Source organism: Elephas maximus, chromosome 1 (genome assembly GCF_024166365.1).
Source record: "Elephas maximus indicus isolate mEleMax1 chromosome 1, mEleMax1 primary haplotype, whole genome shotgun sequence".
NCBI lineage: Eukaryota > Metazoa > Chordata > Mammalia > Proboscidea > Elephantidae > Elephas > Elephas maximus.
In genome coordinates, this window is record NC_064819.1 from 111617015 (window position 1) to 111644343 (window position 27329).

At 40.4% G+C, this 27329-nt stretch overlaps 1 protein-coding gene across 1 annotated transcript; it reads left to right on the forward strand.

Annotated features, from left to right (window-relative positions):
* Positions 1-1411: 1411 nt before the first annotated feature.
* ANKRD66 (ankyrin repeat domain 66) lies at positions 1412-26194 on the forward strand. Its single transcript, XM_049875355.1, has 4 exons — positions 1412-1462; positions 7735-7909; positions 9987-10215; positions 24487-26194. The coding sequence occupies exons 2-4, from the start codon at positions 7747-7749 to the stop codon at positions 24683-24685; spliced, it is 591 nt and encodes a 196-aa protein (XP_049731312.1). The 5' UTR covers positions 1412-1462; positions 7735-7746; the 3' UTR covers positions 24686-26194.
* The last annotated feature ends 1135 nt before the right edge of the window (positions 26195-27329 follow it).

Sequence of the window (27329 nt, forward strand, 5' to 3'; positions counted from 1 at the left end):
CTCTATCTCCAATGCCACAATACACCAACCCACTATCTTTTCCGGTCTAAACTTTTGCAGTAACCTCTTCAGAGTGGTATCTTTGCTTTTAATCTCATCTCCCTTTAGCCCATTCTCCATGTTGCAACCAAATTAATCTTTTTTTTAAGTTGCGTAAAATACACATAACATGAAACTCATCATTTTAACCATTTGCAAGCACATAATTCAGTGATATTCTGAAGTAATTAAAATAAATAAATAAATTGGAGTATCTTGTTTAAAACATTTCAATGACTTCTCCTTATACTTGGAATAACATCCAGCCTTCTTATGATGTCCCGAAAAACCTTGGATGATCTGGCTTTTGCTTATCGCAAACTCATCTTGTTCTGCTTGCACCTCACTCCATAGACCAGTATCCTCCTCCTTTTTATTCCTTGCACGAGTCAAGCCGTTTCCCTTCCTCTGCCTGGAATACCTTCCCCAGCTCTTCAGATACCTGGCCTCTTGTCATATTTCAAGTCTCAGTGCAAATGTTCATGATCACTCTCCTTTCCCATTATTCTCCGCATTTTATGTAGCTTGTTCATGCCACTTACACAAGTTGTAATTTCACACTTACACATTTGCTTGTTTTCTTACTTACTATCTTTTTCTCTGAACTTTAATTTCCAAGAGGACGGGGGCTATGACTGTCTTGTTGTCCATAGGGCTCAGTGCAGTGTCTGCCAGATATAAGGTATTCAGTGAATATATATGAGAAGAATGGGAGGGAGAGGAAGGGAAGGAGGAAAAAAGAGAGAGAGAAGTATTTTTGATCTGCATCACCATAACGACAGTAGATGCCTAGAACAAAGAAGCCAAAAGAAGAGGCAAGGAGAAAGCAACTGAAGTTTTTTTGTTGGTGTTCCTAGTTTTTAGCTGTTTTTCTAGCATTTACCTTGTGCCAGGTGCCTTATAAATTATTTCAGCTAATCACCTGAAGAGCCCTAAGAGAAAGGCATTAAAACTTCATTGTCTTGTGAAAAAATAGAGGCTCAGTGAAATTAAGGACCTTGCCAAGATCTCACAGCCAGTTATGAATGTGGTGAGTCCATGCTGTGTCCACCACTCCACACAGGACAAACATTTCCTACGTGCAAGTGGTTACTAAACATCTTAACTGCTTCACAGTATTGTGTAGGCTAGCAATGGTTCGCTGTTTTTTGTTTTTTAATTTTCATTTCTTTCTGATCAAATGCTACTTGAAAGAACCTGTTAAGGACCACACTTGAACTACAGAAGCAGACTGGAGCACTGAAGAATTGCAGTGCCCTGTAGAGAAGAGCAATCCTCACCCCAGCTGACAGCTAATGAGGCTGACTAGATTGGAGGCTTTCATGAGGAAGGCGGGGTCAGTTCCCATAGTGTCAACCCAACAAGAATCCAGGCAGCTCAGACTGTCTGCCAGCACAGAGTTCCTGGGATTTCAAACCAGAGAGTAAGTATTTTTATATAACCCTTGTCTTCAGATGTTTACTATAGTTATTTTGGATCACTCATATTTATTACACCTTGTAGTTGCTGGCTAATTTGTAAATTGACACATCTCTGCCAGAAAGTCAGGAATTCAAGCACTTAAATTTACAAGGATTCATGTGAAGAAAAGCTTGCTACATTTCGGTAGTCATTGATAGGCTGGTGAATTGTATATATTTTCTGCAAATAATTTTGGTTATAATTTAATTAATACTCTCATTTATATTTTAAACAGCTTTATTAAGATATAATTTGTGTGCCATAAAATTGATCCATTTAAAGTGTATTGTTCATTGGTTTTTAGTATATTCAGAGTTGTGAATCATAATTTCTCACAACCTAATTTTAGAACACTCCATCACCCCCAAAAGAAATTCTGTATTCATTAGCAGTCATTCCCCAAGCCCATGCCAACCCCAGCCCTAGACAACCAATAATCTACGCTCTGTATCTATAAACCAGTTGCTGCTAGTTGATTCCAACTCATGGCGACCCCATGTCTGTCAGAGTAGAACTGTGCTGCATAGGGTTTTCAGCGGCTGATTTTTCAGAAGTAGGTCACCAAACTTTCTTCTGATGCACTTCTGGGTGGACTCCAACCTCCAGCCGAGTGCTTCACCATCTGTACCACCCGGAACTCCTACTGGCTCTATAGATTTGCCTATTCTGGACATTTCATATAAATGGAATTATACAAGTATCATGTACTTCTTTCCCTTTTATTACCAAATAATATTCCATTGTATGGCTAGCTCATATTTTATTTATCTATTCACCCATTGGAGATTTTGGTTTTTCCCTTTTTTTTTTACTATTATGAATAATGCTGCTATGAACACTTCTATACAAGTTTTTGTGTGCATGTCTTCCTGTCTCTTGGATATATATCTAGGAATGGAATTGCTGGGCCATAGGATAATTCTGTTTAACCTTTTGAAGAACTTCAAAACTGTTTTCCAAAGAGGCTATGCCTTTTTACATTCATACCAGGAGTGTACGAGAGTTCCAATTTCTGCATATCCTTACCAATACTTATTATTGTTTGTCTTTTTTTATTGTAGTTATTTTAGTGGTTGTGAAGTGTGTCTCATTGTGGTTGTGATTTGCATTTCCTTAATGACTAATGATATTGATCATCCTTTTATGTGATTTTTGGTCATTTATATCTCTTTGGAGAAATACCTACTTATATCCTTTGTCCATTTTTTAATTTGGTTGTCTTTTTATTGTTGAGTTGTGAGAGTTCTTTATATATTCTAGGTACAAGTCCATTATGAGATATATGATTTGCAAATATTTTCTCCCATTCTGTAGGTCGTCTGTCGTGGATTGAATTGTGTCCCCCCAAAATATGTGTTGTAAATTCTAACCTCTATGCCTGTGGTTATAATTCCATTTGGGAATGGGATTATTTTGTTACTAGTGTAGGGTGTGTCTTGAGTCAATCTCTTTTGAGATATAAAAGAGATTAAAGAAGCAAGCAAAAGCAGCAGAGATGGGGAAGATTGATGCCAAGTCACATGAAGATCACCCAGGAGCAGAAGCTCAAAGAGATAAGGACTTCCTGAATTCAGACTTTTAGCCTCTGAAACTGTGAGGAAATAAATTTCTGTTTGTTAAACCAGTTGTGGGATTTCTGTTGTAGCCGTGCTAGGTAACTAAGACATTGTCTTTTTCAATTTCTTTTTGGTATCATTTACAGCACAAGAGTTTTTAATTTTGATGAAGTCCAATTTATGTTTTTTTGTTGTTGTTGTTGCTTGTGCTTTTGGTATCTAAGAAATCATCGCTTAACCCAAGGTCATAAAGATTTACTCCTATGTTTTCTTGTAAGAGTTCTGTAGTTTGGGAACTTCCATTTAGTTATGTGATTCACTTTGAGTTAATTTTTGTGTATGGTGTGGGATAGGGGACCAACTTCATTCTTTTGCATGTGGATATCCAGTTGTCTAAGCAATTTTTTGAAAAAAAAAATTCTTCCCCAATTGAATCATTCTAGCACACTAGTCAAAAATTATTTAACCATAAATATAAGGGTTCATTTCTGAACTCTCGATTTTATTCCATTGTTCTATATGTCTATTCATATGCCAGTACCACACAGTCCTGATTAACATAACTTTGTAGTGTGTTTTAAAATCACCACAATGTCTTGGTTACTGTAGCTTTTTAGTGAGTTTTGAAATTGAGAAGTGTGAGTCTTCCAACCCTGTACTTTTTCAAAATTGTTATGACTATTCTGCATCTCTTGCACCTTCACATAAATTTTTAGGATCAGCTTGTCAATTTTTCTGCAAATAATTTAGCTGTCCATTTAATGCTTCTACTTGAATTGCAACTCATCTGTGGGAAGTTATGAAATCTCCTTGGCATGAAATCAAAAAGTCTTTAAACTCTTTGGTCTCAAGACCCCTTATACTCTTAAAAATTATTGAGAGCCCCAGCGAGCTTTTGTTTACGTGGTCTATATCTATCAATATTTATTGTATTAAAGGTTTAATTTGAGAAAGCTTGAAAATATTTATTAATTAATCTATAAATAACAGCAATAAACCCATTCTACAATAGCATAAATAATATTTATTTATTTATTTATTATTTATTAGGACTGGTCTAAGTGTAAACCTGGTCAAAGTCTTGTGTGAAAGGCAAGTGAAAAGGATTCCAGACTGATTCTTAAAAGGATATTTTTTGTGATATCTGCAGATTACAAACACTCTAGTATTTTTGTTTACCATTTTATTATTGATCAAATACTCTAGTGTAAGTGTTTTCTACTAAAACAAACAAAAAATGCAGTCCATGCCATCTTCTCTGTTACCTAACATAAAATGCATTAAAAACCTATGCCTTCGTTTGCTAGTGCTGTCATAAAAATAGAACCACAAAAGGGAGACTTTAAGGAGTGGGAATTTATTATTTCATAGTCCTGGAGACTAAGTGTCTGAATTCGGGGTGTTGGCTCTAGAAGAAAAGGTCCTTCTTTGTCTCATTCACCTTATAGTAACTGTGTGTCTGTGTGTCTCTCCATGTTTATTTTCCTTTTCATAAGAGACCACTCAAAACAGATTTGTTTTAGGACCCACTCTACTTCAGTATGACCTCATTAGCGTAACAAATGAAAACCCTATTTCCAAACAGGGTCACATTCATAGGTACAGGGGTTAGAAGTTCAGTGTACCATTTTGGGTGACATGATCCAATCCATGAACATCTAGGTCATGCAAAAAAGGCATAATCCTTGTCCAGCACACTCTGGACACTGATTCGCGTTGTCTGGGCTGAGACACATTCATCTATTTTATTGAAACCTATGTATGATTCTCATGTAGCACCCTAGTCGAGAACTGCTGTGTCCTTACTATCTCTATCTAATTGCAGTCCTCCAACCTTGCTCCTTGACAATCCATGCTCTACCTTGCAGCCAGAGAGATATTGCTATGTAAAGTACAGTCTATGAACTAGTAGCTGCTCTGAGAACTTATTACAAATGCAGGATCTTAGGCCCCACACCAGGCCTAGTGAATCAGTATCTGCATTTTAACAAAATCCCCAGGTGATCTGAATGCACAAGAGGTTGGTGGACTATGGCCCACATGCCAAATCTGCTCAGCCCCTCTTTTTGTGCTGAAGGTACCCCTCATATGGGCTAGAATTGTGAGCCTTGGAGGCCAAACCAAGGTGTCTTCTTCTACCCCTACTCCTGCCTCCACTCTCAGCATTTGCCTTCCTGCTCCTCACTGCTGCCCAGGGCACTGCTGGTCACCACCTACACATTAAAGACTGCCATTGGCAACTGCTGGGCACCAAGTGGTGAAATCTCAGTGCAGCAAGTTGCCTCTCCTCTGGACAGCTGCCAACTTGAGATGGCAGGGCTCTCTAGGAGGAAAGAGGGCATGTTGAAATCTGGGTGTCTCTGGGGTAGAGAGTGACACTGCCCATCCGGTGGCTAGGCTGCCTCTCAGCTGGTCATACTTTGCTCAGAGAATTTCTCTAGCTGAGGACTGTTGTTGTCGTTGGGTGCCATTAGTCAATTCCGACTCATAGAGACACTGTGTGACAGAGTAGAACTGTCCTATAGGGTTTTGTTGGCTGTAATCTTTATAGAAGCAGATCGCCAGACCTTTCTCCTGCAGAGCCTCTGGGTGGGTTCAAACTGCCAATCTTTCTGTTAGCAGCCAAGCCACCTGGAGGGCTTTTACAACACAGATTACTGGACCCCACTAAAGATTTCCTGATTCAGTAGGTCTAGAGTGGGGCCCAAGAATCTGCATTTCTACCAAGTTTCTGGGCAATGCTGCTGTGTTGGGCCCCAACGTGTTTGGTTGACTCCAGTTCCTTTTTGAAATCTCAAATTAAATGTTGAGAGATCAGAGAGACATTCTCAATAGTCCTATCTAAAGTGGTTCTCTCTCTCTTTTTTCTAAATCACTTATTTGTTTATATCAGTAGTTTTTAAACTTTTTGGTCTCAAGACCCCTTATACTCTTAAAAATTATTGAGAATCCCAGAGAGCTTTTGTTTACGTGGTCTATATCTATCAATATTTATTATATTAGAGGTTTAATTTGAGAAGGTTTGAAAATATTAATTCATCTATAAATGACAGCAATGAACCCATTGTACAATAGCATAAATAATATTTTTATGAAAAATAAATGTATTTTTCAAAACAAAAAAAGGGGAGAAGAGTGGCATGGTTTTACTTTTCTTCCCCCAAATCTCTATAATATCTGGCTAAATAGAAGAGAGCTGATTCGCATAGCTGAGTCTGCATTCAGCCTGTTGTACCGGTTGAAGTATGTAAACAAAACCTGGTTTTACACGTATGCAAAGTCAGAAAAGGAAAGAGCGTTTGAAAATCCTTTTCAGATAATTGTGGATATTTTCCTTGATAAAAACAAACAAAAAAAACCCCGTTGCTGTGGAGCTGATTCTGACTCTTGGAGACCCCACGTGTTACAGAAAAGAACTGCTCCATAGGGTTTTCTTGGCTGCAATCCTTACGGAAGCAGATCGCCAGGCCTTTTTACCATGGAGTGGCTGGGTGGCTTCGAGCCGACAACCTTTAAGTTAGCAGCTGATCGCAAATCACTTGCAGTACCCAGGGGCCTTAACACTACACTGAAATTGGACAAGTGGTAGTTTCTTAAAGGTTAGTGGCAAAGTGGAATGTGAAACATCAGTGCACTTTTTGTACTCTGTTCCTTTAAAATCCATTGCTCTGTCTTGAGTGGATCTCTTTAACTGTTCATGATTTGGAAAATGCTATTTCACCAAGTTATGCAGATTTTCCAAATGTTTCATTACATAACATATAAAAATCATGTTTATTAAGTCATGTAATCAAAGGTCAAGAATTAATTTAAAAAATAATTCTTAATGCTTCATTCAGGATATTCCTTTGAAACTGCATTTTGGATCTTTTTTACTGAGTGTGTGGTGGTGAAGAACACTGTGACTACAAGTCCAGTTTGGTGTCACTGCCAGATTTGTACTAGGGCAGTAGCAGTTTTCCCCACCATTGCTTTTATACCATCAGCACAATTGTCCTCACTATGAACAAGGCTGCTAACATCTTGATATTATAATGAAAGTGGTTTTGACCCCATGGATTCCCTGAAAGGGACTCGGAGATCTCCAGGGGTCCATAGACTGTAGTTTGAAAATTGTTGGTTTATGGCATAAAATTGATAACCATTCTTAGCTACTTTATTTGTATCTTCACATTTTTTCCATCTCCCCCACTTGTAACAATATTTAATTTCCATGGAGCACCTGCTCTGTATCCAGTATAAACTTTTCATATGAATTGCCACTTTATCTTCACAACAGCCCTGGTAGATTATACCCATTCTACAGATGAGGAAACTAAGGCACAGAATTGCATAACTAATTCAAAGTCACATTACTAGCACTTTGGAGTAGGAGCAGGAGATAGCACTGGAAGGTGGTTTGAGGCCAGATAGCATAGGGTCATAAATGCCAACTCAAGGGCTTAGACATAATTCTATACACAGTGGGGAGCCATGGTTAATTTTTGGGTTGGAGACTGGTATGCACTAACCGTGGCAATGAAAATCTACATACGCACTCAGCAGAGCACATACCTGAGGCAATCCTGGGTGCAAATTCATGAGGCAGGAAAGAAAGTCAGTGATACAGAAAAGTCTTTGGAATCACTAAGAAAAAAAGTTCGTAGAGAATTTACTAAGGGGCATGCCTCTCCCACAGTTGTTTTTTGCCATGGAATTGACCAAAATGTCAGATATGACAAAGCTCCACCAAGCTGTGGCTGCAGGAGACTACAATTTAGTGAAAAAGATTTTGAAGAAAGGTCTCTGTGACCCAAACTACAAGGATGTGGACTGGAATGACCGGACCCCACTTCACTGGGCTGCCATCAAAGGTGAGTGGACAATACCTAGGTAAAATCCATCTCTTGATTCCACCGTTCATGGGGTTATCAATCAGTAGATGGTATGGGGGTAGTCTGGAAAGAACATTTCTTTGGAGCCACATGGGCCTGTGTTCCACTCCTGGCACCACCACTTACTAGTTTTAGCACCTTAAGCAAGTTATTTAACTTCTCTGGGCATTAGTTTACTCATCTATAAAATGGAGACCCAGGTGGCACAGTGATTAAGCGCTGGGCTGCTAACCGAAAGTTGGCAGTTAGAACTCAACAGCCACTGTGCAGGAGAAAGATGTGGCAATCTGCCTCCATAAAGATTTACAACCTTGGAAACCCTGTGGGGCAGTTCCACCCTGTCCTACAGGGTCACTATGAGTTGGAATCGATTCCATGACGATAGGTTTGGTTTTTAATGCTGCCTTGGAGTCCTGTGGTGAGGATTCATTAAGGTAATGGCTGTACTGCCCCTATCAGTAGTCTGTTCTCAGTAACTGTTAGCCCTCTGCCCTCTCCTCCACTAACAGGAATGGAGCATCCTATGGGATAGGGACTTTGTCTTGCTCATCATTGTATCCCCCATGCCTAACATAGCTTGATTGTAGAATTAGAGGATAGTGGAAAAACTCAGCCACTGAGCTTGTTAAAGGCTTTGACAATAGAACATCGTTGAAGAATGCTAAGTAAGAAACTGCTGCTTTTTTACATTTGAAAAACTTGTTTTGACTCCTATGTGGAGGATGAATTGGCAGGAAGCAAAACTGACTGCAGAAAAGTCAGTAGAGACATTTCTTCAGAAATCTACGTACAAAATGATGGTGTCTTATACATTATCATCTAGTGAGCATTTGCTATGTGCTGGCCACTGTGCTGTGTGCCTTATGTTCGTGATTTCATTTGAACTTCACAAGAATTCATCGAGGTAAGTGGTAATACCCTTAATCGACAAATGAGGAAATGGAGCTTCCGGCACTTGTTTCTTGTCTGAGGTGCCACAACTAGTAAGTGGTATTGCCAGGATCTGAACCCATGTCTACCTGACTGTGCTGTTAACCTGTGCTATAATGTAAGTGGGGTTTACATTATAAAAAAGTATTCGTTTTTAAAATTGGCACTGAGACTGCTGAAAGCAGAATGAGCCTTAACCAAAAACCAGTTGCCATTGAGTATAACTCACAGTGACTCCATGTATGTCCAGGTAGAACTGTGATCCAAAGGATTTTCAATGGCTGATTTTTTGGAAGTAGATCACAGGACTTTCTTCCAAGGCACCTCTTGGCGGACTCAATCTTCCATCCTTTCAATTAGCAGCCAAGCATGTTTACTGTTTGTTCCATAGTGTGTTGGAGCACTGGTGGCATAGTGTTTAAGAGCTCAGCTGCTAACCAAAAGGTCAGCAGTTCAAATGCACCAGCCACTCTTTTAGAAACCCTATGGGGCAGTTCTACTCTGTCCTATGAGTCGGAATTGACTGGATGGCAATGGGTTTGTTTTTTTTGTTTGTTTTTTTAGTATTTTGTGACTTGAGAGAAAAAGTAGAATTCCTCAGGAGGGCCCAAGAGAGTGAACAGATGAGGGGAGTGTCCAGGAAGGAGTACAGGGAAGGCGTATAGACCCTCAGGCTCCAGGTGGAGGCAAGGTTCTTGGAGGGAGAAAGGGGAGGACTGAGTGCGCCTGGCAAGGAAGAGATGGAGAAGGGAGGAGAGCATGGTGGGAAACTGGAGAGGCCTCAAAGGCAAATTCTTCCCCTCTTCTGTGTTATCCAGGTCCCTGGGTGGTACAAACAGCTTGGACTTGACTACTAACCTAAAGGTTGATGAATGGAACCCATCCAGTGATGCCATAGAAGAAAGGCCCCATAATTCTGTTCCCGTTAAGATTATGCCAGGAAAGCTCTATGGAGCAGTTGCACTCTGTAACCCATGGGGTCGCCATGAGTTGGAATAGATTCATCAGCACCGTATTTGTTTTTGTTTGTTTGTTTGTTTTCTGCATTATCTAGGCTGGCCTTGGCCTCAGGCTGGCAGGGACTTTTTCCCTTAATCTCATCCTGTTTCTTCTTGGTACATGCAAGGGCAAATGGAGGTGCTGCACCTGCTGATAGAATACGGAGCCAGGCCCTGCCTGGTGACTGATGTGGGCTGGACCCCAGCTCATTTTGCAGCTGAGTCCGGCCACCTGAATGTGCTCAAAGCTCTGCATGCCTTGCACGCCGCCATTGACGCCCCCGACTTCTTTGGAGACACGCCCAAGAGGATTGCACAGATCTACGGGCAGAAAACGTGTGTGGCATTCCTGGAGAAGTAAGTCTCATTTTTCTCCAATTTAGAAAGGGCAGAGGAACAGGAGCCTGTGACCAAGGTTGAGAGCTGTGAAAACGAAATGCACAAATCAGGGATTTGAAATGGTCTGCACATTTCTACCAAGCTCCCAGGCAATGCTAGTGCTGCTGGGTAGGGACCAATTCTGAGAAACACAGTAGAACAAACAGTGGTTCTCAAAATTTATTATACATTAGAATCACCTGGGGATCTTGTTAAACTGTAGATTCTGATTCAGTGTATCTGGGGTGAAAATGCAAATTCTCAGCAGGAGTTTGAACCGGGACAAATCGGTTCAACACCCTGTAGCAAATTCAGGTAGGTGATTGCTGTTTTCAGTTGTTTTGATGAACTTTTCACCAAAATGACTAGTTTGGGGAGAAACTATATTGATCCACTATTTTAGATTATACAAAATTACCTCAGATAAAGGAGGTGGGACACGAAGTTTGAGGACGGGACATGGTCCAAGATTTATGGACCTTCTTCAGATCTTGAAAAGCTCCATCTAGCTGCTTGACCTTGGGCAAGACTCCTTCCTGATTCTCAGTTTCTTCATCTTTAAAGTGCAGCAGTGAATTAAGCTACCATCAAAAAGACTCTCCCATCTTTTAAAACTTCTGTTCATCTATAGACACACACACACACGCCAGAGATGAGAGCTGTTGTAGCATTTGTTCATTTATGCACCTAGCCAGCCATTCAAACAGAATTAAGCACCAGTTATGTACAGAACAGTTACACCTCTAGGAGGGATGGAAACAGAATCTGGGAGTTTATAATCTGGATAGGTCAATAAATGATTCATGTAAGAAAGAGTAACCAAGTGAGGGCAGCATTGCTTGGAAACCAAAAAAAGTTACACAGGCAGACAAATAGTAAACATTAGAGGCAATGCATTGGAGGTGACAGTGAAATATCCTCGTAAGAACTTGAAAACAAGGTGATTTTCAGAAAGTTAAACTAGTCAAATCTTTGCTTATGATGACATCAGCTGTCTGTAGAAGTAACGCAAGGACTCTCTCTTAAAGGCGATGCCTCACGTTGGGAGTATCTGCCTCTCTGCTCCCCAAATCACCTTGATTATGATTTCAGGTACATCCAATGTGAGACATCACTTTTAAGAGAGGGTCCTGCATTCAATGACCTTCACCCACTGTGGGCCTCAGCGCCAGCAAACATTGTTCTCTGACCTCTTAAACTCTAACATACCATTATGTAACCATAACACTCTTTCTTTATTTTGTCAGTTCCTGAATCACCGCACAGGTCTCTGAATGTATCAAGAGGGCTCTTCTTTCAGTTTTTCTTTTCGTCCCAGTCTATCGCCTGCTTGAAGATTTCCCCCTGCTGCCTGGACACCATGAGGCACTGCTTCCTCCACTTTCTTCCTACTATTCTTTTTTTTTTTTTTTTAAATAATTTTTATTGTGTTTTAAGTGAAAGTTTACAAATCAAGTCAGTCTCCCACACAAAAACCCATATATAACTTGCTACACACTCCCAATTACTCTCCCCCTAATAAGACAGTCTGCTTTCTCCCTCCATCTCTCTTTTCGTCAGCTTCTAACCCCCTCCACCCTCTCATCTCCCCTCCAGGCAGGAGATGCCAACATAGTCTCAAGTGTCCACCTGATCCAAGAAGCTCACTCCTCACCAGCATCCCCCTCCAACCCATTGTCCAGTCCAATCCATGTCTGAAGAGCTGGGTTCGGGAATGGTTCCTGTCCTGGGGCAAGAGAAGGTCTGGGGGCCATGACCACCGGGGTCCTTCCAGTCTCAGTCAGACCATTAAGTCTGGTCTTATGAGAATTTGGGGTCTGCATCCCACTGCTCTCCTGCTCCCTCAGGGGTTCTCTGTTATGTTCCCCGTCAGGGCAGTCATCAGTTGTAGCCAGGCACCATCTAGTTCTTCTGGTCTCAGGATGATGTAGTCGCTGGTTCATGTGGCCCTTTCTGTCTCTTGGGCTCGTAATTGCCTTGTGTCCTTAGTGTTCTTCATTCTCCTTTGATCCAGGTGGGTTCAGACCAATTGACGCATCTTAGATGGCTCCTTGCTAGTATTTAAGACCCCAGACGCCACTCTTCAAAGTGGGATGCAGAATGTTTTATTAATAGATTTTATTATGCCAGTTGACTTAGATGTCCCCTGAAACCATGGTCCCCAGACCCCTGCCCTTGCTACGCTGGTCTTCAAAGCATTGTTTATTCAGGAAACTTCTTTGCTTTTGGTTTAGTCCAGTTGTGCTGACCTCCCCTGTACTGTGTGCTTCCTTTCCCTTCATCTAAAGTAGTTCTTATCTACTATCTAATTAGTGAATACTCCTCTCTCACCCTCCCTCCCTGCCCCCTCTCATAACCACAAAAGAATGTTTTCTTCTCAGTTTAAACTATTTCTCAAGTTCGTATAATAGTGGTCTTATACAATATTTGTCCTTTTGCAACTGACTGATTTCACTCAGCGTAATGCCTTCCAGGTTCCTCCATGTTATGAAATGTTTCACAGATTCCTCATTGTTCTTAATCAATGCGTAGTATTCCATTGTGTGAATATACCACAATTTATTTATCCATTCATCCGTCGATGGGCACCTTGGTTGCTTCCATGTTTTTGCCATTGTAAACACTGCTGCAATAAACATGGGTGTGCATATATCTATTCGTGTAAAGGCTCTTATTTCTCTAGGATATATTACAAGGAGTGGGATTACTGGATTGTATGGTAGTTCTATTTCTAGCTTTTTAAGGAAACACCAAATCGATTTCCAAAGTGGTTGTACCATTTGACATTCCCACCAGCAGTGTATAAGTGTTCCAGTCTCTCTACAGCCTCTCCAACATTTATTATTTTGTGTTTTTTGGACTAATGCCAGCCTTGTTGGAGTGAGATGAAATCTCATTGTAGTTTTGATCTGCATTTCTCTAATGGCTAATGCTCGTGAACATTTCCTCATATATCTGTTAGCTACCTTTACCTGAATGTCTTCTTTAGTGAAGTGTCTATTCATATCTTTCGCCCATTTTTTAATTGGGTTATTTGTCTTTTTGCAGGTGAGTTTTGCAGTATTATGTAGATTTTAGAGATCAGGCACTGATCAGAAATGTCATAGCTAAAAACTTTTTCCCAGTCTGTAGGCAGTCTTTTCACTCTTTTGGTGAAGTCTTTGGATGAGCGTAAGTGCTTGATTTTTAGGAGCTCCCAGTTATCTAGTTTTTCTTCTACATTCTTTATAGTGTTTTCTATACTGTTTATGCCATGTATTAGGGCTCCTAATGTTGTCCCTATTTTTTCTTCCATGATCTTTATCGTTTTAGATTTTATATTTAGGTCTTTGATCCATTTTGAGTTAGTTTTTATGCATGGAGTGAGGTATGGGTCTTGTTTCATTTTTTTGCAGATGGATATCCAGTTATGCCAGCACCATTTGTTGAAAAGACTGCCTTTTCCCCATTTAACTGTTTTGGGGCCTTTGTCAAATACCAGCCGCTCATATGTGGATGGATTTATGTCTGGATTCTCAGTTCTGTTCCATTGGTCCATGTATCTGTTGTTGTACTAGTACCAGGCTGTTTTGACTACTGTGGCGGTATAATAGGTTCTAAAATCAGGTAAAGTAAGGCCTCCTACTTTGTTCTTCTTTTTCAGTAATACCTTATTTATCCGGGGCCTCTTTCCCTTCCATGTGAAATTGGTGATTTGTTTCTCCATGTCATTGAAGAATGTCATTGGGATTTGGATCGGAATTGCATTAAATGTACAGATCGCTTTTGGTAGAATAGACATTTTTATAATGTTAAGTCTTCCTATGCATGAGCAAGGTATGTTCTTCCACTTATGTAAGTCTCTTTTGATTTCTTGCAGAAGTGTACTGTAGTTTTCTTTGTATAAGTCTTTTACATCTCTGGTAAGATTTATTCCTAAGTATTTTATCTTCTTGGGGCCTACTGTAAATGGCATTGATTTGGTGATTTCCTCTTCGATGTTCTTTTTGTTGGTGTAGAGGAATCCCACTGATTTTTGCATGCTTATATTTTATCCTGATACTCTGCTGAACTCTTCTACTAGTTTCAGTAGTTTTCTGGAGGATTCCTTAGGGTTTTCTGTGTATAAGATCATGTCATCTGCAAATAGAGATATTTTTACTTCTTCCTTGCCAATCTGGATGCCCTTTATTTCTTTATCTAGCCTAATTGCTCTGGCTAGGACTTCCAGCACAATGTTGAATAAGAGTGGTGATAAAGGGCATCCTTGTCTCGTTCCTGATCTCAGTGGGAATGTTTTCAGGCTCTCTCCATTTAGGGTGATGTTGGCTGTTGGCTTTGTATAAATGCCCTTTATTATGTTGAGAAATTTTCCTTCTATTCTTATTTTGCTGAGAGTTTTTATCATGAATGAGTGTTGAACTTTGTCAAATGCCTTTTCTGCATCAATCAATAAAATCATGTGATTCTTGTCTTTTATTTTATTTATGTGGTGGATTACATTAATTGTTTTTCTAATGTTGAACCATCCCTTCATGCCTGGTATGAATCCCACTTGGTCATGGTGAATTATTTTTTTGATATGTCATTGAATTCTATTGGCTAGGATTTTGTTGAGGATTTCTGCATCTACATTCATGAGGGATATAGGTCTATAATTTTCTTTTCTTGTGGTGTCTTTACCTGGTTTTGGTATCAGGGATATGGTGGCTTCATAGAATGAATTTGGTAGTATTCCATTCTTTTCTATGCTCTGAAATACCTTTAGTAGTAGTGGTGTTAACTCTTCTCCAAAAGTTTGGTAGAACTCTGCAGTGAAGCCATCCGGACCAGGGTTTTTTTTGTTGGTAGTTTTTTGATTACCTTTTCAATCTCTTCTTTTGTTATGGGTCTATTTAGTTGTTCTACCTCTGTTTGTGTTAGTTAAGGTAAGTAGTGTGTTTCTAGGAATTCATCCATTTCTTCTAGGTTTTCAAATTTGTTTGAGTATAGTTTTTCATAGTAATCTGATATGATTCTTTTAATTTCAGTTGGGTCTGTTGTAATATCGCCCATCTCATTTCTTATTCGAGTTATTTGCTTCCTCTCCTGTTTTTCTTTTGTCAGTTTGGCCAAGGGTTTATCAATTTTGTTGAGTTTTTTAAAAAAACAGCTTTTGGTCTTGTTAATTCTTCAGTTGTTTTTCTGTTTTCTATTTCATTTAGTTCAGTTCTAATTTTTATTATTTGTTTTCTTCTGGTGCCTGTGGGGGTTTCTTTTGTTGCTCTCTTTCTGTTTGTTCAAGTTGTAGGGACAGTTCTTTGATTTTGGCCCTTTCTTCTTTTTGTATGTGTGCATTTATTGATATAAATTGGCCTCTGAGCACCGCTTTTGCTGTGTCCTAAAGGTTCTAATAGGAAGTGTTTTCATTCTCATTGGATTCTCTGAATTTCTTTATTCCATCCTTAATGTCCTCTATAATCCAGTCTTTTTTGAGCAGGGTATTGTTAAGTTTCCAAGTGTGTGATTTCTTTTCCCTGCTTTTCCTGTTATTGATTTCTACTTTTATGGCCTTATGGTCAGAGAAGATGCTTTGTAATATTTCAATGTTTTGGATTCTGCTAAGGCTTGCTTTATGACCTAATATGTGGTCTATTCTAGAGACTGTTCCATGTGCACTAGAAAAGAAAGTATACTTGGTTGCTGTTAGGTGGGGTGTTCTGTATATGTCTACGAGGTCAAATTGGTTGATTGTGGCATTTAGATCTTCCGTGTCTTTATTGAGCTTCTTTCTGGGTGTCCTGTCCTTCACCGAAAGTGGTGTGTTGAAGTCTTCTACTATTATTGTGGAGCTGTCTATCTCACTTTTCAATGCTGATAGAGTTTGTTGTATGTATCTTGCAGCCCTGTCATTGGGTGCATAAATATTTAATATGGTTATATCTTCTTGGTGTATTGTCCCTTTAATCATTATATAGTGTCCTTCCTATCCTTTCTGATGGATTTAACTTTGAAGTCTATTTTGTCAGAAATTAATATTGCCGCTCCTGCTTTTTTTGATTGTTGTTTGCTTCATATATATTTTTTTCCGTCCTTTTAGTTTTAGTTTGTTTGTGTCTCTAAGTCTAAGGTGTGTCTCTTGTAGGCAGCATATAGATGGATCTGGTTTTTTAATCCATTGTGCCACTCTCTGTCTTTTTATTGGTGCATTTAGTCCATTTACATTCAGGGTAATTATGGATAGGTATGAATTTAGTGCTATCATTTTGATGTCTTTTTTTGTGTGTTGACAGCTTCTTTTACCCACTTGATTTTATGTGCTGAGTAGATTTTCTTTATATATTATCCTTTCCTCATATTTGTTGTTGTTGATTTTGTTTCTGCTGAGTCTGTATTTTTCCCTTGTATTTTATTTTGATGAGTAGGATAGTTTATCTCCTTTGTGGTTACCTTATTACTTACCCTTATTTTTCTAAATTTATAACTAACTTTTATTTCTTTGTATCACTGTATCTTCCTCTCCTTATGGAAGGTGTATGATTACAATTCTTAGTCCCTCTTTATTATTTTAATGTTGTCTTCTTTTATATAACAACATCGCTGTTACCCTGTGTTGGGCTTTTTTTTTTTTAATCTTGCTTTGTTTTTTGTTTTTTGATTTCCCTGTGTGGGTTGACTTCTGGTGCTCTGCCCAGTGTTCTAGTCTTGGGTAGATACCTGATGTTATTGATTTTCTACCCAAAGAACTCCCTGTAGTATTTCTTGTAGTTTTGGTTTGGTTTTTACGAATTCCCTCAACTTGTGTTTATCTGGAAATGTCTTAATTTCACCTTCATATTTAAGAGACAGTTTTGATGGATATATGATTCTTGGCAGGCAATTTTTTTCCTTCAATTTTTAAAATATGTCATCCCATTGCCTTCTTGCCTGCATGGTTTCTGCCGAGTGGTACGAGCTTATTCTTATTGGCTTTCCCTTGTAGGTGGCTTTTCTTTTATCCCTCGCTGCTATTATAATTGTCTCCTTATCTTTGGTTTTGGCAAGCTTGATTATAATATGTCTTGGTGACTACCTTATGTGGAGTTCGATGAGCATTTCGGATAGATATCTTCTCATCTTTCACAATATCAGGGAAGTTTTCTGCCAACAAATCCTCAACAATTTTCTCTGTATTTTCTGTTATCCCTCCCTGTTCTGGTACTCCAATCACTCGTAGATTATTTCTCTTGATAGAGTCTCACATGATTCTTAAGGTTTCTTCATTTTTTTTAATTCTTTTATCTGATTTTTCTTCAAATATATTAGTGCCAAGTGATTTATCTTCGAGTTCAGAAATTCTAGCTACTACTTGCTCAATTCTGCTCCTCTGACTTTCTATTTAGTTATCTAATTCTGTAATTTTATTGTTAATCTTCTGAATTTCTGATTGCTGTCTGTCTATGGATTTTTCCAGCTTATTAAACTTTTCATTATGTTCCTGAATAGTCTTTCTGAGTTCTTCAGTTGCTTTATCTGTGTGTTCTTTGGCTTGTTCTGCATATTGCCTCATTTCCTTCCTGATGTCTTGAAGGGTTCTGTATATGAAACTTTTGTAGTCTACATCTGGTAATTCCAGGAATGCACTTTCATCTAAAAGATCCCTGGATTCTTTGTTTTGAGAGCCTGTTGAGGTGATCATGGCCTGTTTCTTTATGTGACTTGATATTGACTGTTGTCTCCAAGCCATCTATAAGTTATTGTATTAGTTTATGCTTGCTTACTGTGTTGTAGCTGCTTGCTTTGTTTTGTTTTGGTATACTCCTATGGGTTGCTTGAGTGAGCTAGCTTGATTATTTTCGCCTTTGGAACTCTGGTGTCCTGTCCCCAGCTGGCTAGAGCTGTTATCAGGTATATCAGTCTAGGAGTCCATTCAGTTTTCTTGTATGAATTCAGCTCAGGTTTCTAGGTAGCTGATATCAAGTGTGTGGTGCAGGCTCTGTCCTACAGTCTTAGAGGGGCAGGGGTGATTGGCGTATATACCGGTATCTGATTGCAGCAGGGGGTCATGCTCTGAACAAGGCAGGGGGCTGAGAACGGACCCCCAAGTGTCTCTGAGGAAAATGCGTCTCTGTTCCCTAGAGCGTGCTGGTGGGTGGGCTCTGCAGAGGGATCATGGGCACCCAAAGATTTTGTTGTAAGGACCGGGAGGTACCAGTTATTCCTGGGCCCCTTTTGCGGGTGGGTGGGCGACCCAAGTGGAGCCACCAGTCCTTAGGTCCCTGTTGTGGGTAGGTGAGGACCTTGTTTAATAGGCAAAGCAATGTCAAACGTCAAACACCCACCTCTCCACCGCACCGCTGAAATGGTTGGAGTTTGCCAACAAGGGCCTATTCTCCCGAAATAGGTCCACACAGGTCCATGCAGAAGGGAAAGGTGCTCAAGGTCCACAGACGGTTTATGCCTGGACAGGAGCCGCTTCTGTCCTGAGCTCCCCCAGTTAATGGAGCTAGCAAATTATCTTTTGCCCCTAGTTGGAAATTTTTTCCTTCCCCAAGGCTGGGAGGACGGCTCCAGGTGCCCATCAGGGTCTAGCTCAGGCCTAGGAATTCAGCCGCTGAAGCTGGGTTGGGGTGGTGGTGGGGTACGGTAAAATATACGCAAGTACTTAGCTTTTGCCGAGAGTGCCCTTCTGCTCAGGTTCTGGAGGTGTGAGTGGGCTGTGTGGCTGGCTGCTTCTCCCTGAGGAAACTGCAGCAGAACGCCAGGACCAGCCTGCGGCTACCGCCCCGAGAATGGTGCCTGAGGGCTCCCTGCGATTCAGGTCTGGTAACTCATCTCCACTTCTGAGTGGCCTCTTCCTCCCCCTACCCCTCAGTTTGTTGTCTAAGCTTGCCTGTGATGCTCAGGGCTCCCAGCTTGTCACAAATATACTCATTTCACTTGTTTTTTGGGGTCTTTGTTGTAAAGAGGGCTCAACGGACGCGTCTGTCTATTCCGCCATCTTGGCTCCACCCCCTCTTCCTACTATTCTTAACTTTCTAACCTTTTGTAGCATGTACCCCAAAATTCCCAACCTTGGGTCAATCTTCTATCTTCTCCACTCCTATGCTTGCCCTGCTAGAGAAAATACTACAAATAAGTAGATGGGTACCACCAGAAGTTCCAAGATTTCCAACTTCAGCTGAGCCATCAGAGCAGCATGGCTATTGCTTCCTCTCCTACTTCCTCACTGACAGTTTCAAGTCTCCAGCACACTTCAGTCATGTCTCTCAGAAGAATACCTTCTGTAAGGGGGAGGGGGAGAGCTTGCACTTAGGAAGAGGAAGAGGTAGGGGGTGGTGACATTCCTCAATAATACAGTCCCTACAAAGGAAGAGACAGGGGGTGGTGACATTCCTCTATAAGATGGTCCCTACATAGTTAAACTTTAAGCCAAGGAAATGATCTTTACAGGGGTCCTTAATTTGATAAAGTCCTGCACTTGATAAAGTCCCTAACTTGATAAGGTCCTTAACTTGGTAACTAAACCTTCAGCCAAGGAAATAGTCTCCACAGGGGGTCCTATCCTGGACATTAAATGCTAACAGAGAGATAAAGGGCAAGAAGGGTATAAAACCCTAAGAAAATGACTTTCGGGGCACTCAGATTCTTTCTCTACCTGAGTAGCCTGCTTGATGCTTCCTAGTCAAGTGTACTTTTACTACTATTCCTCTGCTTGCTTGGCACTACTTGTCTCAGTGTTTGAATTCTTTCCTACACCAAAGACAAGAACCGAGGCCATTCTCTGGTAACACTTCCGTGTAAAGAGAAAATTGAAGCCACTGGGTACAAATTTTCGACCTCCTACACCAACAGACTTTATATGCATTTGTATCTCTACTCCTTTTGCCTTCCTGTCCCTTCCTCTGTGAAAAGTGTCATCTTTTCACATGGACCCTGGACCCAATCCTTTATGCCTTCTACAAGATTACCTTCCTTTGTTCTTTGTTGCATCCTTCACGTTCTCTCCTGTATTTTGTTTCTATTCCTTCCCTCTGTTTTTTGGGTGGGTTTATGAACACGTTCAAATAATTCTTATTAAACAGCAATGAAAAAAGTCCTTCCTCTGCCCTGAGGTATCCCTAGCTTCTTTTTCCCTACACATCTAAGCTACTTGAGAGTTAATGTAAATAATTGTCTCTACCTCCTCACCTCCCTCCCGCTCTGCAACTTCTTTCCCCATCATTGTTCTGAATCAGCTCTCACTAAAGTTACCAGTGAGCTCCTGGTTACTAAATCGTTGGCTTCTCATTCCATATCTCACCTCCACTTTATTTAGCATTTGACATTCCTGAAAGTCTTCACCCTTGCTCTCTCAGGTGCCTCTCTTCTAGTTCTCCTTATATCTCTCTGACCATTTCTTCTCATTTTTTCTAAGCTCCTATTCTTGCCTTCCTTTTAGATGCTGAAAGTCCTTTGGGTTCTGTCTTTGGTTCTCTTCTAGTAACTTCCTCTGTGTAATCACATCCTCAGCCTTGTGGCCAGTGGGTACATGACTATGATATATGACCCCAGCATAACTCAGTGGAGGAGAACTGGTTTCCCCAAAAAGCAGGGAGTGCTATTGCCAGGAAAAATGAGAAGATGGAGCCAAGAAGATTAAAACAAACAAACAAAAAAAGCAAATATAAAGCACATCATGTGAAAGTCATTTCTTCTTAGCAGCATCTCCCACTAAGAATTTCCCTTCTGACAGAAGGTTTGGAGATGGACTCCTAAATTAAGGGAAAATTAATCTGAACCTTGACAGTGAGCTAAAAAATAAATAAATAAAAGTAAATAAATAACAAAAAAATAACCAAAGCAGTTTCCATCAAGTTCAACTCATAGTGACCCCATGTGTTGCAGAGGAGAATTGCTTCATAGGGTTTTCAAAGCTGTAACCTTTGGAAAGCATTTTGCTGGGCATTTCTTCCGAGGCTGCTCTGGGTTTCTTCCAAGGAGCCTCTGGGTGGGTTCAAACCATCAACCTTTGCTGTTAGTAGCTGACTGCTTAAGCATTTGTGCCACGCAGGGATTTCTGAAAGACAGCTAAGACCTAACTAATGGAGGAAGTAGGGAGATGGTTGGAATTGGGATGAAGGTGTCCAGCTGCAAATGTGCATAGGTTGTGTGTACGTGTGTGAAGGAGGAGGGCCGGTGGAGGGATGAGCATGGTTTGGCTGAGTGGAGCATTCACGCTGGGGAGAAGTGGCAGATAGGGAATGGATGGGCGACCATAGTGAGACGGGCAAGCCGATGAGCACGAACTCATCAGTGGATTGGCAAGATGAAACAGATCCTTTGGCAAAGTTACTTGGTTTGTAGAGACAGTGGCAACAGAGTTGCTATGTAGGTAGGGTTGGAGCTATTTAGACTATGGGCAAGGAAGTCACTTAAAGAATTTCCTAAGGATTCATGTTGTGAGTAGGTTAACTCTTGGGCTAGGATGATGAAGACAGTGGTAGAAAAGAGAGGATATAAGAGAATTTTAATTACACAATATTTGATAATTTTCTGAAGATCCTAGAGATCATTAGACCAATTCAACTTTGATCCAACCTTCCTAAGTAGTAAATTACTCATTCAACAAATATTTTTTGAGCCCTGCTGTGTAGGCATTGAGCTAGATACTGGAAAAGACATAAAGGTAAATCAGGTACAGAGCTGAACATGAAGAAATTCCCTGTCTAGGGAAAAAGGTAGAAGAGAATTTCAAAATTCTCATGGAACTCAGACTTTCTGGAGCCATGAGGCTCCAAACCTCCCCTTCCCATGCCCCCAAACTATTGCCTTGAGATAATCCTTAAACCTTAAACTGAAACTATGCCCTGAAGTCATCTTTAAACCCCGCCCCCCCCAAAAAAAAACCAAATAGTTTAGCTTAATTAGTAAATTCTGCCTTGATCATTGTGCTATTTTAATGAATTATCTATACGGGATCAAATTGGCAGTAGCAGTTGGAAAGGTTAGTTGAGAAGCTTAGGGAGCAGTAAGCTTATCTTAAGGGTGGTGGAGTAATTTAGAAAACGATATTGAGAAAGGCTGCACAACTTGAAGAATGTAATCAATGTAACTGAATTGTACAGGTAGGAATTCCTGAATTGGTATCTGTTTGCTGTGTATAATTTCACCAAAAAAAGTGGAAAAAAAAAGAAGTTCCCAGCCTGGGACAAAGGATAACTTATCAATGTCCCTAATACAAAAAGGAAAGTGATAAGGGTCAAAAGAGCAGGGCAGCCTGAGGGCTGAAAGGTCATTTCCAGTTTGTTGGAGGGGAGTGGTATTAGGTGAGCCACAGGCAGGCTTTCTGTCCTCCAAATGAACTCTGCTTTTCATAATACTTTCTACTTAAAATACTGTTTGCTTTGCCTGCTGTGAAGAGCCTGGGTGACACAAGCAGTTTGTGATAGGCTGCTAACCTAAAGGTTATAAGTTCAAACCCACCCAGCTGCTTTGCAGAAGAAAGGCCTGGCAAACTGCTTCCATAAAGATCACAGCCAAGAAAACCCTATGGAAAAATTCTACTCTGTAACACATGGGGTTGCCATGAGTTGGAATTGATTCGATGGGAGCAGGTTTGGTTTTTGGTTTGTCTGTTCCATCCCCTAACTCTCAAATTCCAACTCTCAAATTCCATTCGTTCTCATAAGAATCCAAATTGTATCTCTGCATAGTGGCTTTCATCGATGTCTTTAGGCAAGTCACTCACACACAAAATTGTACGTATGTGTGCTTCCCATTGTCCATGAGCATATGATGATTGATCTATCCATCCGTCCGTCCATCCGTCCGTCCGTCCGTCCGTCCATCCGTCCATGCATCTGTTGTCTATAAGAAGCCCTCGTAGCTCAATGGTAAGCACTCAGCTGCTAAGTAGCAAAAATGCATTTTCTTTAGTGTTTTAATATTAGGGAGAATATATTTTCTCATTTGTTTTAGTATAGCTGTATAAGCTGTGATTAATCTCTAGTCCTTGGAAAATGGTGCAGGCTTTGTTCAAAATATAGCTGAGCAGCCTGTTCCGCTCTTAAACATAACAAACACCCTAATGCCTTACAACACGTTTTCCCCTATTCAAAATAGGTGATTGAGAGCTTGACATGACTAACGCCATAGTGATGCTCTAAGTAATCTCTCAACATTTTTTAATTGCACCAGCTGCACGGTCTTTTCCAAAGGGGTGCGGAGCTATCTCAGCTCCTGTGGCCTTGGTTTCTCTTCTTCTTTCTTTGTTCTCTTGAGAAATGGCCTTCAGTCTGCAAACCAACAGGAAGCCTTTCTTTCTTGCTCCCTATCTCAGCCACAGTGGACTTGGCAAAACAGCCCCACTAGCTGAGAGATTCTTATGAGAGTTTTTCAGCCTGTTATAAATATACTGATTAGAGTCCAGGTGCCTGACATGTTTATCTTTAGTTTAATAAAGAGTTTTTGTAGTTGTTTTGTGATGTATAAGACCATCTGTGGACTAAGTGCTCAAAACATTAGGTAACCCTGATCTTTCCCATATAAAATGCTCCCATCAACCCTTTAGGGCAGTCAGAATTTGGGAGAAATTTAACCCCCTCTGTCTCTTGAATACCAGTATTCAATAAAGCCTTCTTACTGCTTACCTCTTCCTGTCTCAGTACTGGCTTTGCAGCAGGTGACTCGAACCCGCAATTTACAGTAACAGGTTGACAATATGAACCCACCAGCCACTCAGCAGGAGAAAATACCTGGTGATCTGCTCCCATAAGGATTAAAAAAATACAACCTAGAAAACCCTATGGGGCAGTTCTACTCTGTCATATAGTGTCTGACCTGATTGGTACACAACAACAACAATAATCCATCTATAAATAAATATCTATTCTTTATATACTCCATCAATACACAACTATGTGATGATCAGTAATTTTTATTTTCTTACATGTTTATATACTTCTAAATTTTATACAATGAACATGCATCACTTTTATAATTAGGAAAAAATAAATTAAGGAAATAGCCACCCCAATAATATGTTGGTTGCTCTACAGATGTGAGCACTAATTTTTAAGAATTAGCAAAGCACCTCACTGTCTTTGCTTCTATTAACATTTCACTAGGTCACTCCCATTGTTCTCCACTTAGAATCTGAGACCTCCCTGAGTGTGCACTTAGCAATGCTCTAACTTGGCCTTCTTCCTTCCCTATGGGCTGCTGAATTATCCACTCAGTGTTCAGAAGGTAGGAAGAGAGGCAAATTCCAAAGCCAAGGAGAGGCTCTTTTGCCCCACATGTTAAGAAATCCCTCTTTTCTCCCTTTTCTAGGGCAGAGGCTGAGTGCAGGGACCACCGCCACATCGCTCAGCAGAACGGGCTGCCGCTAGATCAGCGGGATGAAGACTGGGACACCAAGAAAACAGAACTGGAGCAGTCTCTTCCTTCCTCAAGTCAAAGCACTAATAAAAAGAATAAGAAAAGTCAAGGGCCTGCCAGGCCCCGTAATCACAAGGGGAGGAGAGTGTGAGCAGCTGAAACAGTTTTGAAGCAGTCCAAGGGACTCGAACCTGTTTTTTCTGGCAAGGGATTTTCCCTGGCACCACACTAGAGGTTGTTAGGAGTGTGTTGCCTTTATGTGATTTTACTTGTAGGCTGTTACCCAGCCACTTCTTCAGCAGGTCTGACCTGTCAGTTGATCTGGAAGTCTGGCCTGGGTGTTCTCATATGGGTGTTGCCTCCATGCTAATGCCTGCTGTCCACAAGAATTGCCAAAACCAAGACCAAACCCGCTGCCATCTAGTCAATTCAAGTGCATGACTGACTACCCCATGTGTTACAGAGTGGAACTTTACTTCACGGGCTTTTTCAAGGCCATGATCTTTCAGAAGCAGATTGTCAGACCCGTCTTCTGTGGTGCAATGGGGTGGTTTCAAGATACCAACCTTTAGGTTAGTGTTGTTGTTAGGTGCTGTCAAGTCAATTGCAACTTATAGCAACCCTATATACAATAGAATGAACACTGACCAGTCCTGCGCCATCCTCACAATCATTGTTATGTTTAATCCCAGTGTTGTAGCCACTGTGTCAATCTATCTTGTGGAAGGTCTTCCTCTTTTTCGCGGACCCTCTACTTTATCAAGCATGATGTCCTTCTCCAGGGACTGGTCCCTCCTGATGACATGTCCAAAGTATGTGAGATGAAGTCTCACCATCTTGCTTCTAATGAGCATTCTGGTTGTACTTCTTCCAAGACAGATTTGTTTGTTCTTTTGGCATCCATGATATATTCAATATTCTTCACCAACACCACAATTCAAAGGTGTCAATTCTTCTTTCTTCCTTATTCATTGTCCAGCTTCCACATGCACATGAGGCAATTGAAAACACCATGGCTTGGGTCAAGTGCACCTTAGTCCTTAAAGAGACATCTTTGCTTTTTAACACTTAGGTTAATAGTCTGGTACAAACCGCTTATACCACCCAGGGACCTACAAGAATTATCAGGAGGGGACCAATGTCAGCTACTTGCATTTTGTCATCAGATTCGCACTGTATCTTCTGACACTTCCCCAATATGCAATGCAAAAAAAAAGTAACAACAAATCTCAAAAATTCTCATTATATGCATTTTAGTCAATCTATAAAAAAAGAAATATTCACTATCACATAGACCAAGTAAAGAAGTGAACAAAATGGATTTTCTGCTTTCCAGCTATTTTGTGGGCATTTTCCCTATGATACGTCTGCCTAAGATGAATAGTCAGGGCATCGGAACAGCTCAGTGGGAAAAACCCTGAGATGAATTAATTTCATCTCACATAACTAATTAAAGAAAGCATAAAATAATGAAAACTGTGGCTGCAGATCTATTTTTTAAGTTGTACTTTTATGAAATCAAAATACAGATCAGGTTACAGCATCCAAATGGAGATGTGCAATGAATATAAAGTACTAATCAGATTTTGAAGGCTTAGTACAAAAGATCATGTAAAATATCATTAATAACATTTCATATTGATTATACATTGCAGTGATACTATTTTGGACATTGAGTTAAATAAAATATATTATTAAATTGAATTTTCCCTCTACTATTTCACTTCTTAAAAAATGTGACTACTAGAAGTTTAAAATTTCTAAAATCTTTTGGCTTGCATTTTAATTCTATGGACAGCATTGTTATAGAACACAGACAACATTTAAAGCCTCCCTGACGAGGTTGGTCTGGTATATTTGACTTTAATTGGGTACTCCACATTCTAGTACGAATTTCCCTGTCTATATCTCCAGCCACTTAACCTATTTATTACACATTCCTCTATTAATGCTTGTGTTAGTACAGGTTATGTCTGGCTTGAATTTTCCAAAAGGACAAAAATGCTTGAACATCTTAGAAGAAAGTAGTGTAGCTAGAGGGAATACCTTTTCTAGTGCTTATTTACCCCCTGAGCATCAATACCCTTTCTCTACGCTCTGCAATTCACAGGGCTGGTTCCTAGTTGCCATGGTTGTTCTAGTCCTCAGTGATTGGATCAGGGGAAAACATCTAACTGAAACTGGGCCAATAAGATTTTTCTCCTGGGAACTTGAAGAGAAGTCTTCATGAGACGTTGGGCCGGTAGCATACAACTTCAAAAGTGTGGAGTGGCCAAATTATACAATGGGGCTTAGGTGGCATTAAAAAAACAAAAGAACCTGTTGCCATCGAGTCAATTCCGACTCATAGCAACCCTACAGGAGAGTGGCTAAGAGCTACAGCTGCTACCCAAAAGGTCAGCAGTTTGAATCCACCAGGCTGTCCTTGGAAACCATATGGGACAGTTCTACTCTGTCCTACAGGATCACTATGAGTTGGAATCGACTTGATGGCAGTGGATTTGGGTTTGAGATTCTGTACTAAGCACTTTACACATATCATATCTAATCTGCATGACACATCTGCAAGCAGGTATCATTATCCCTAATTGACATATAACTGAGGTTCTGAGAGGTTAAGTGACTTGCCGTAAAGTCACCTGGCTGCTGTTGCAACACAGGTGTCAAACTTTAAAGCCTGCCTGGATTTGGACAGAGCTCTGACCCTTCAGGCTGTGGCACCTTGGGCAGATTGCTTAATTTCTAGTTTCCCCATATGCAAACTGGGATAATAACAGTGTGTATTGCATAGGGTA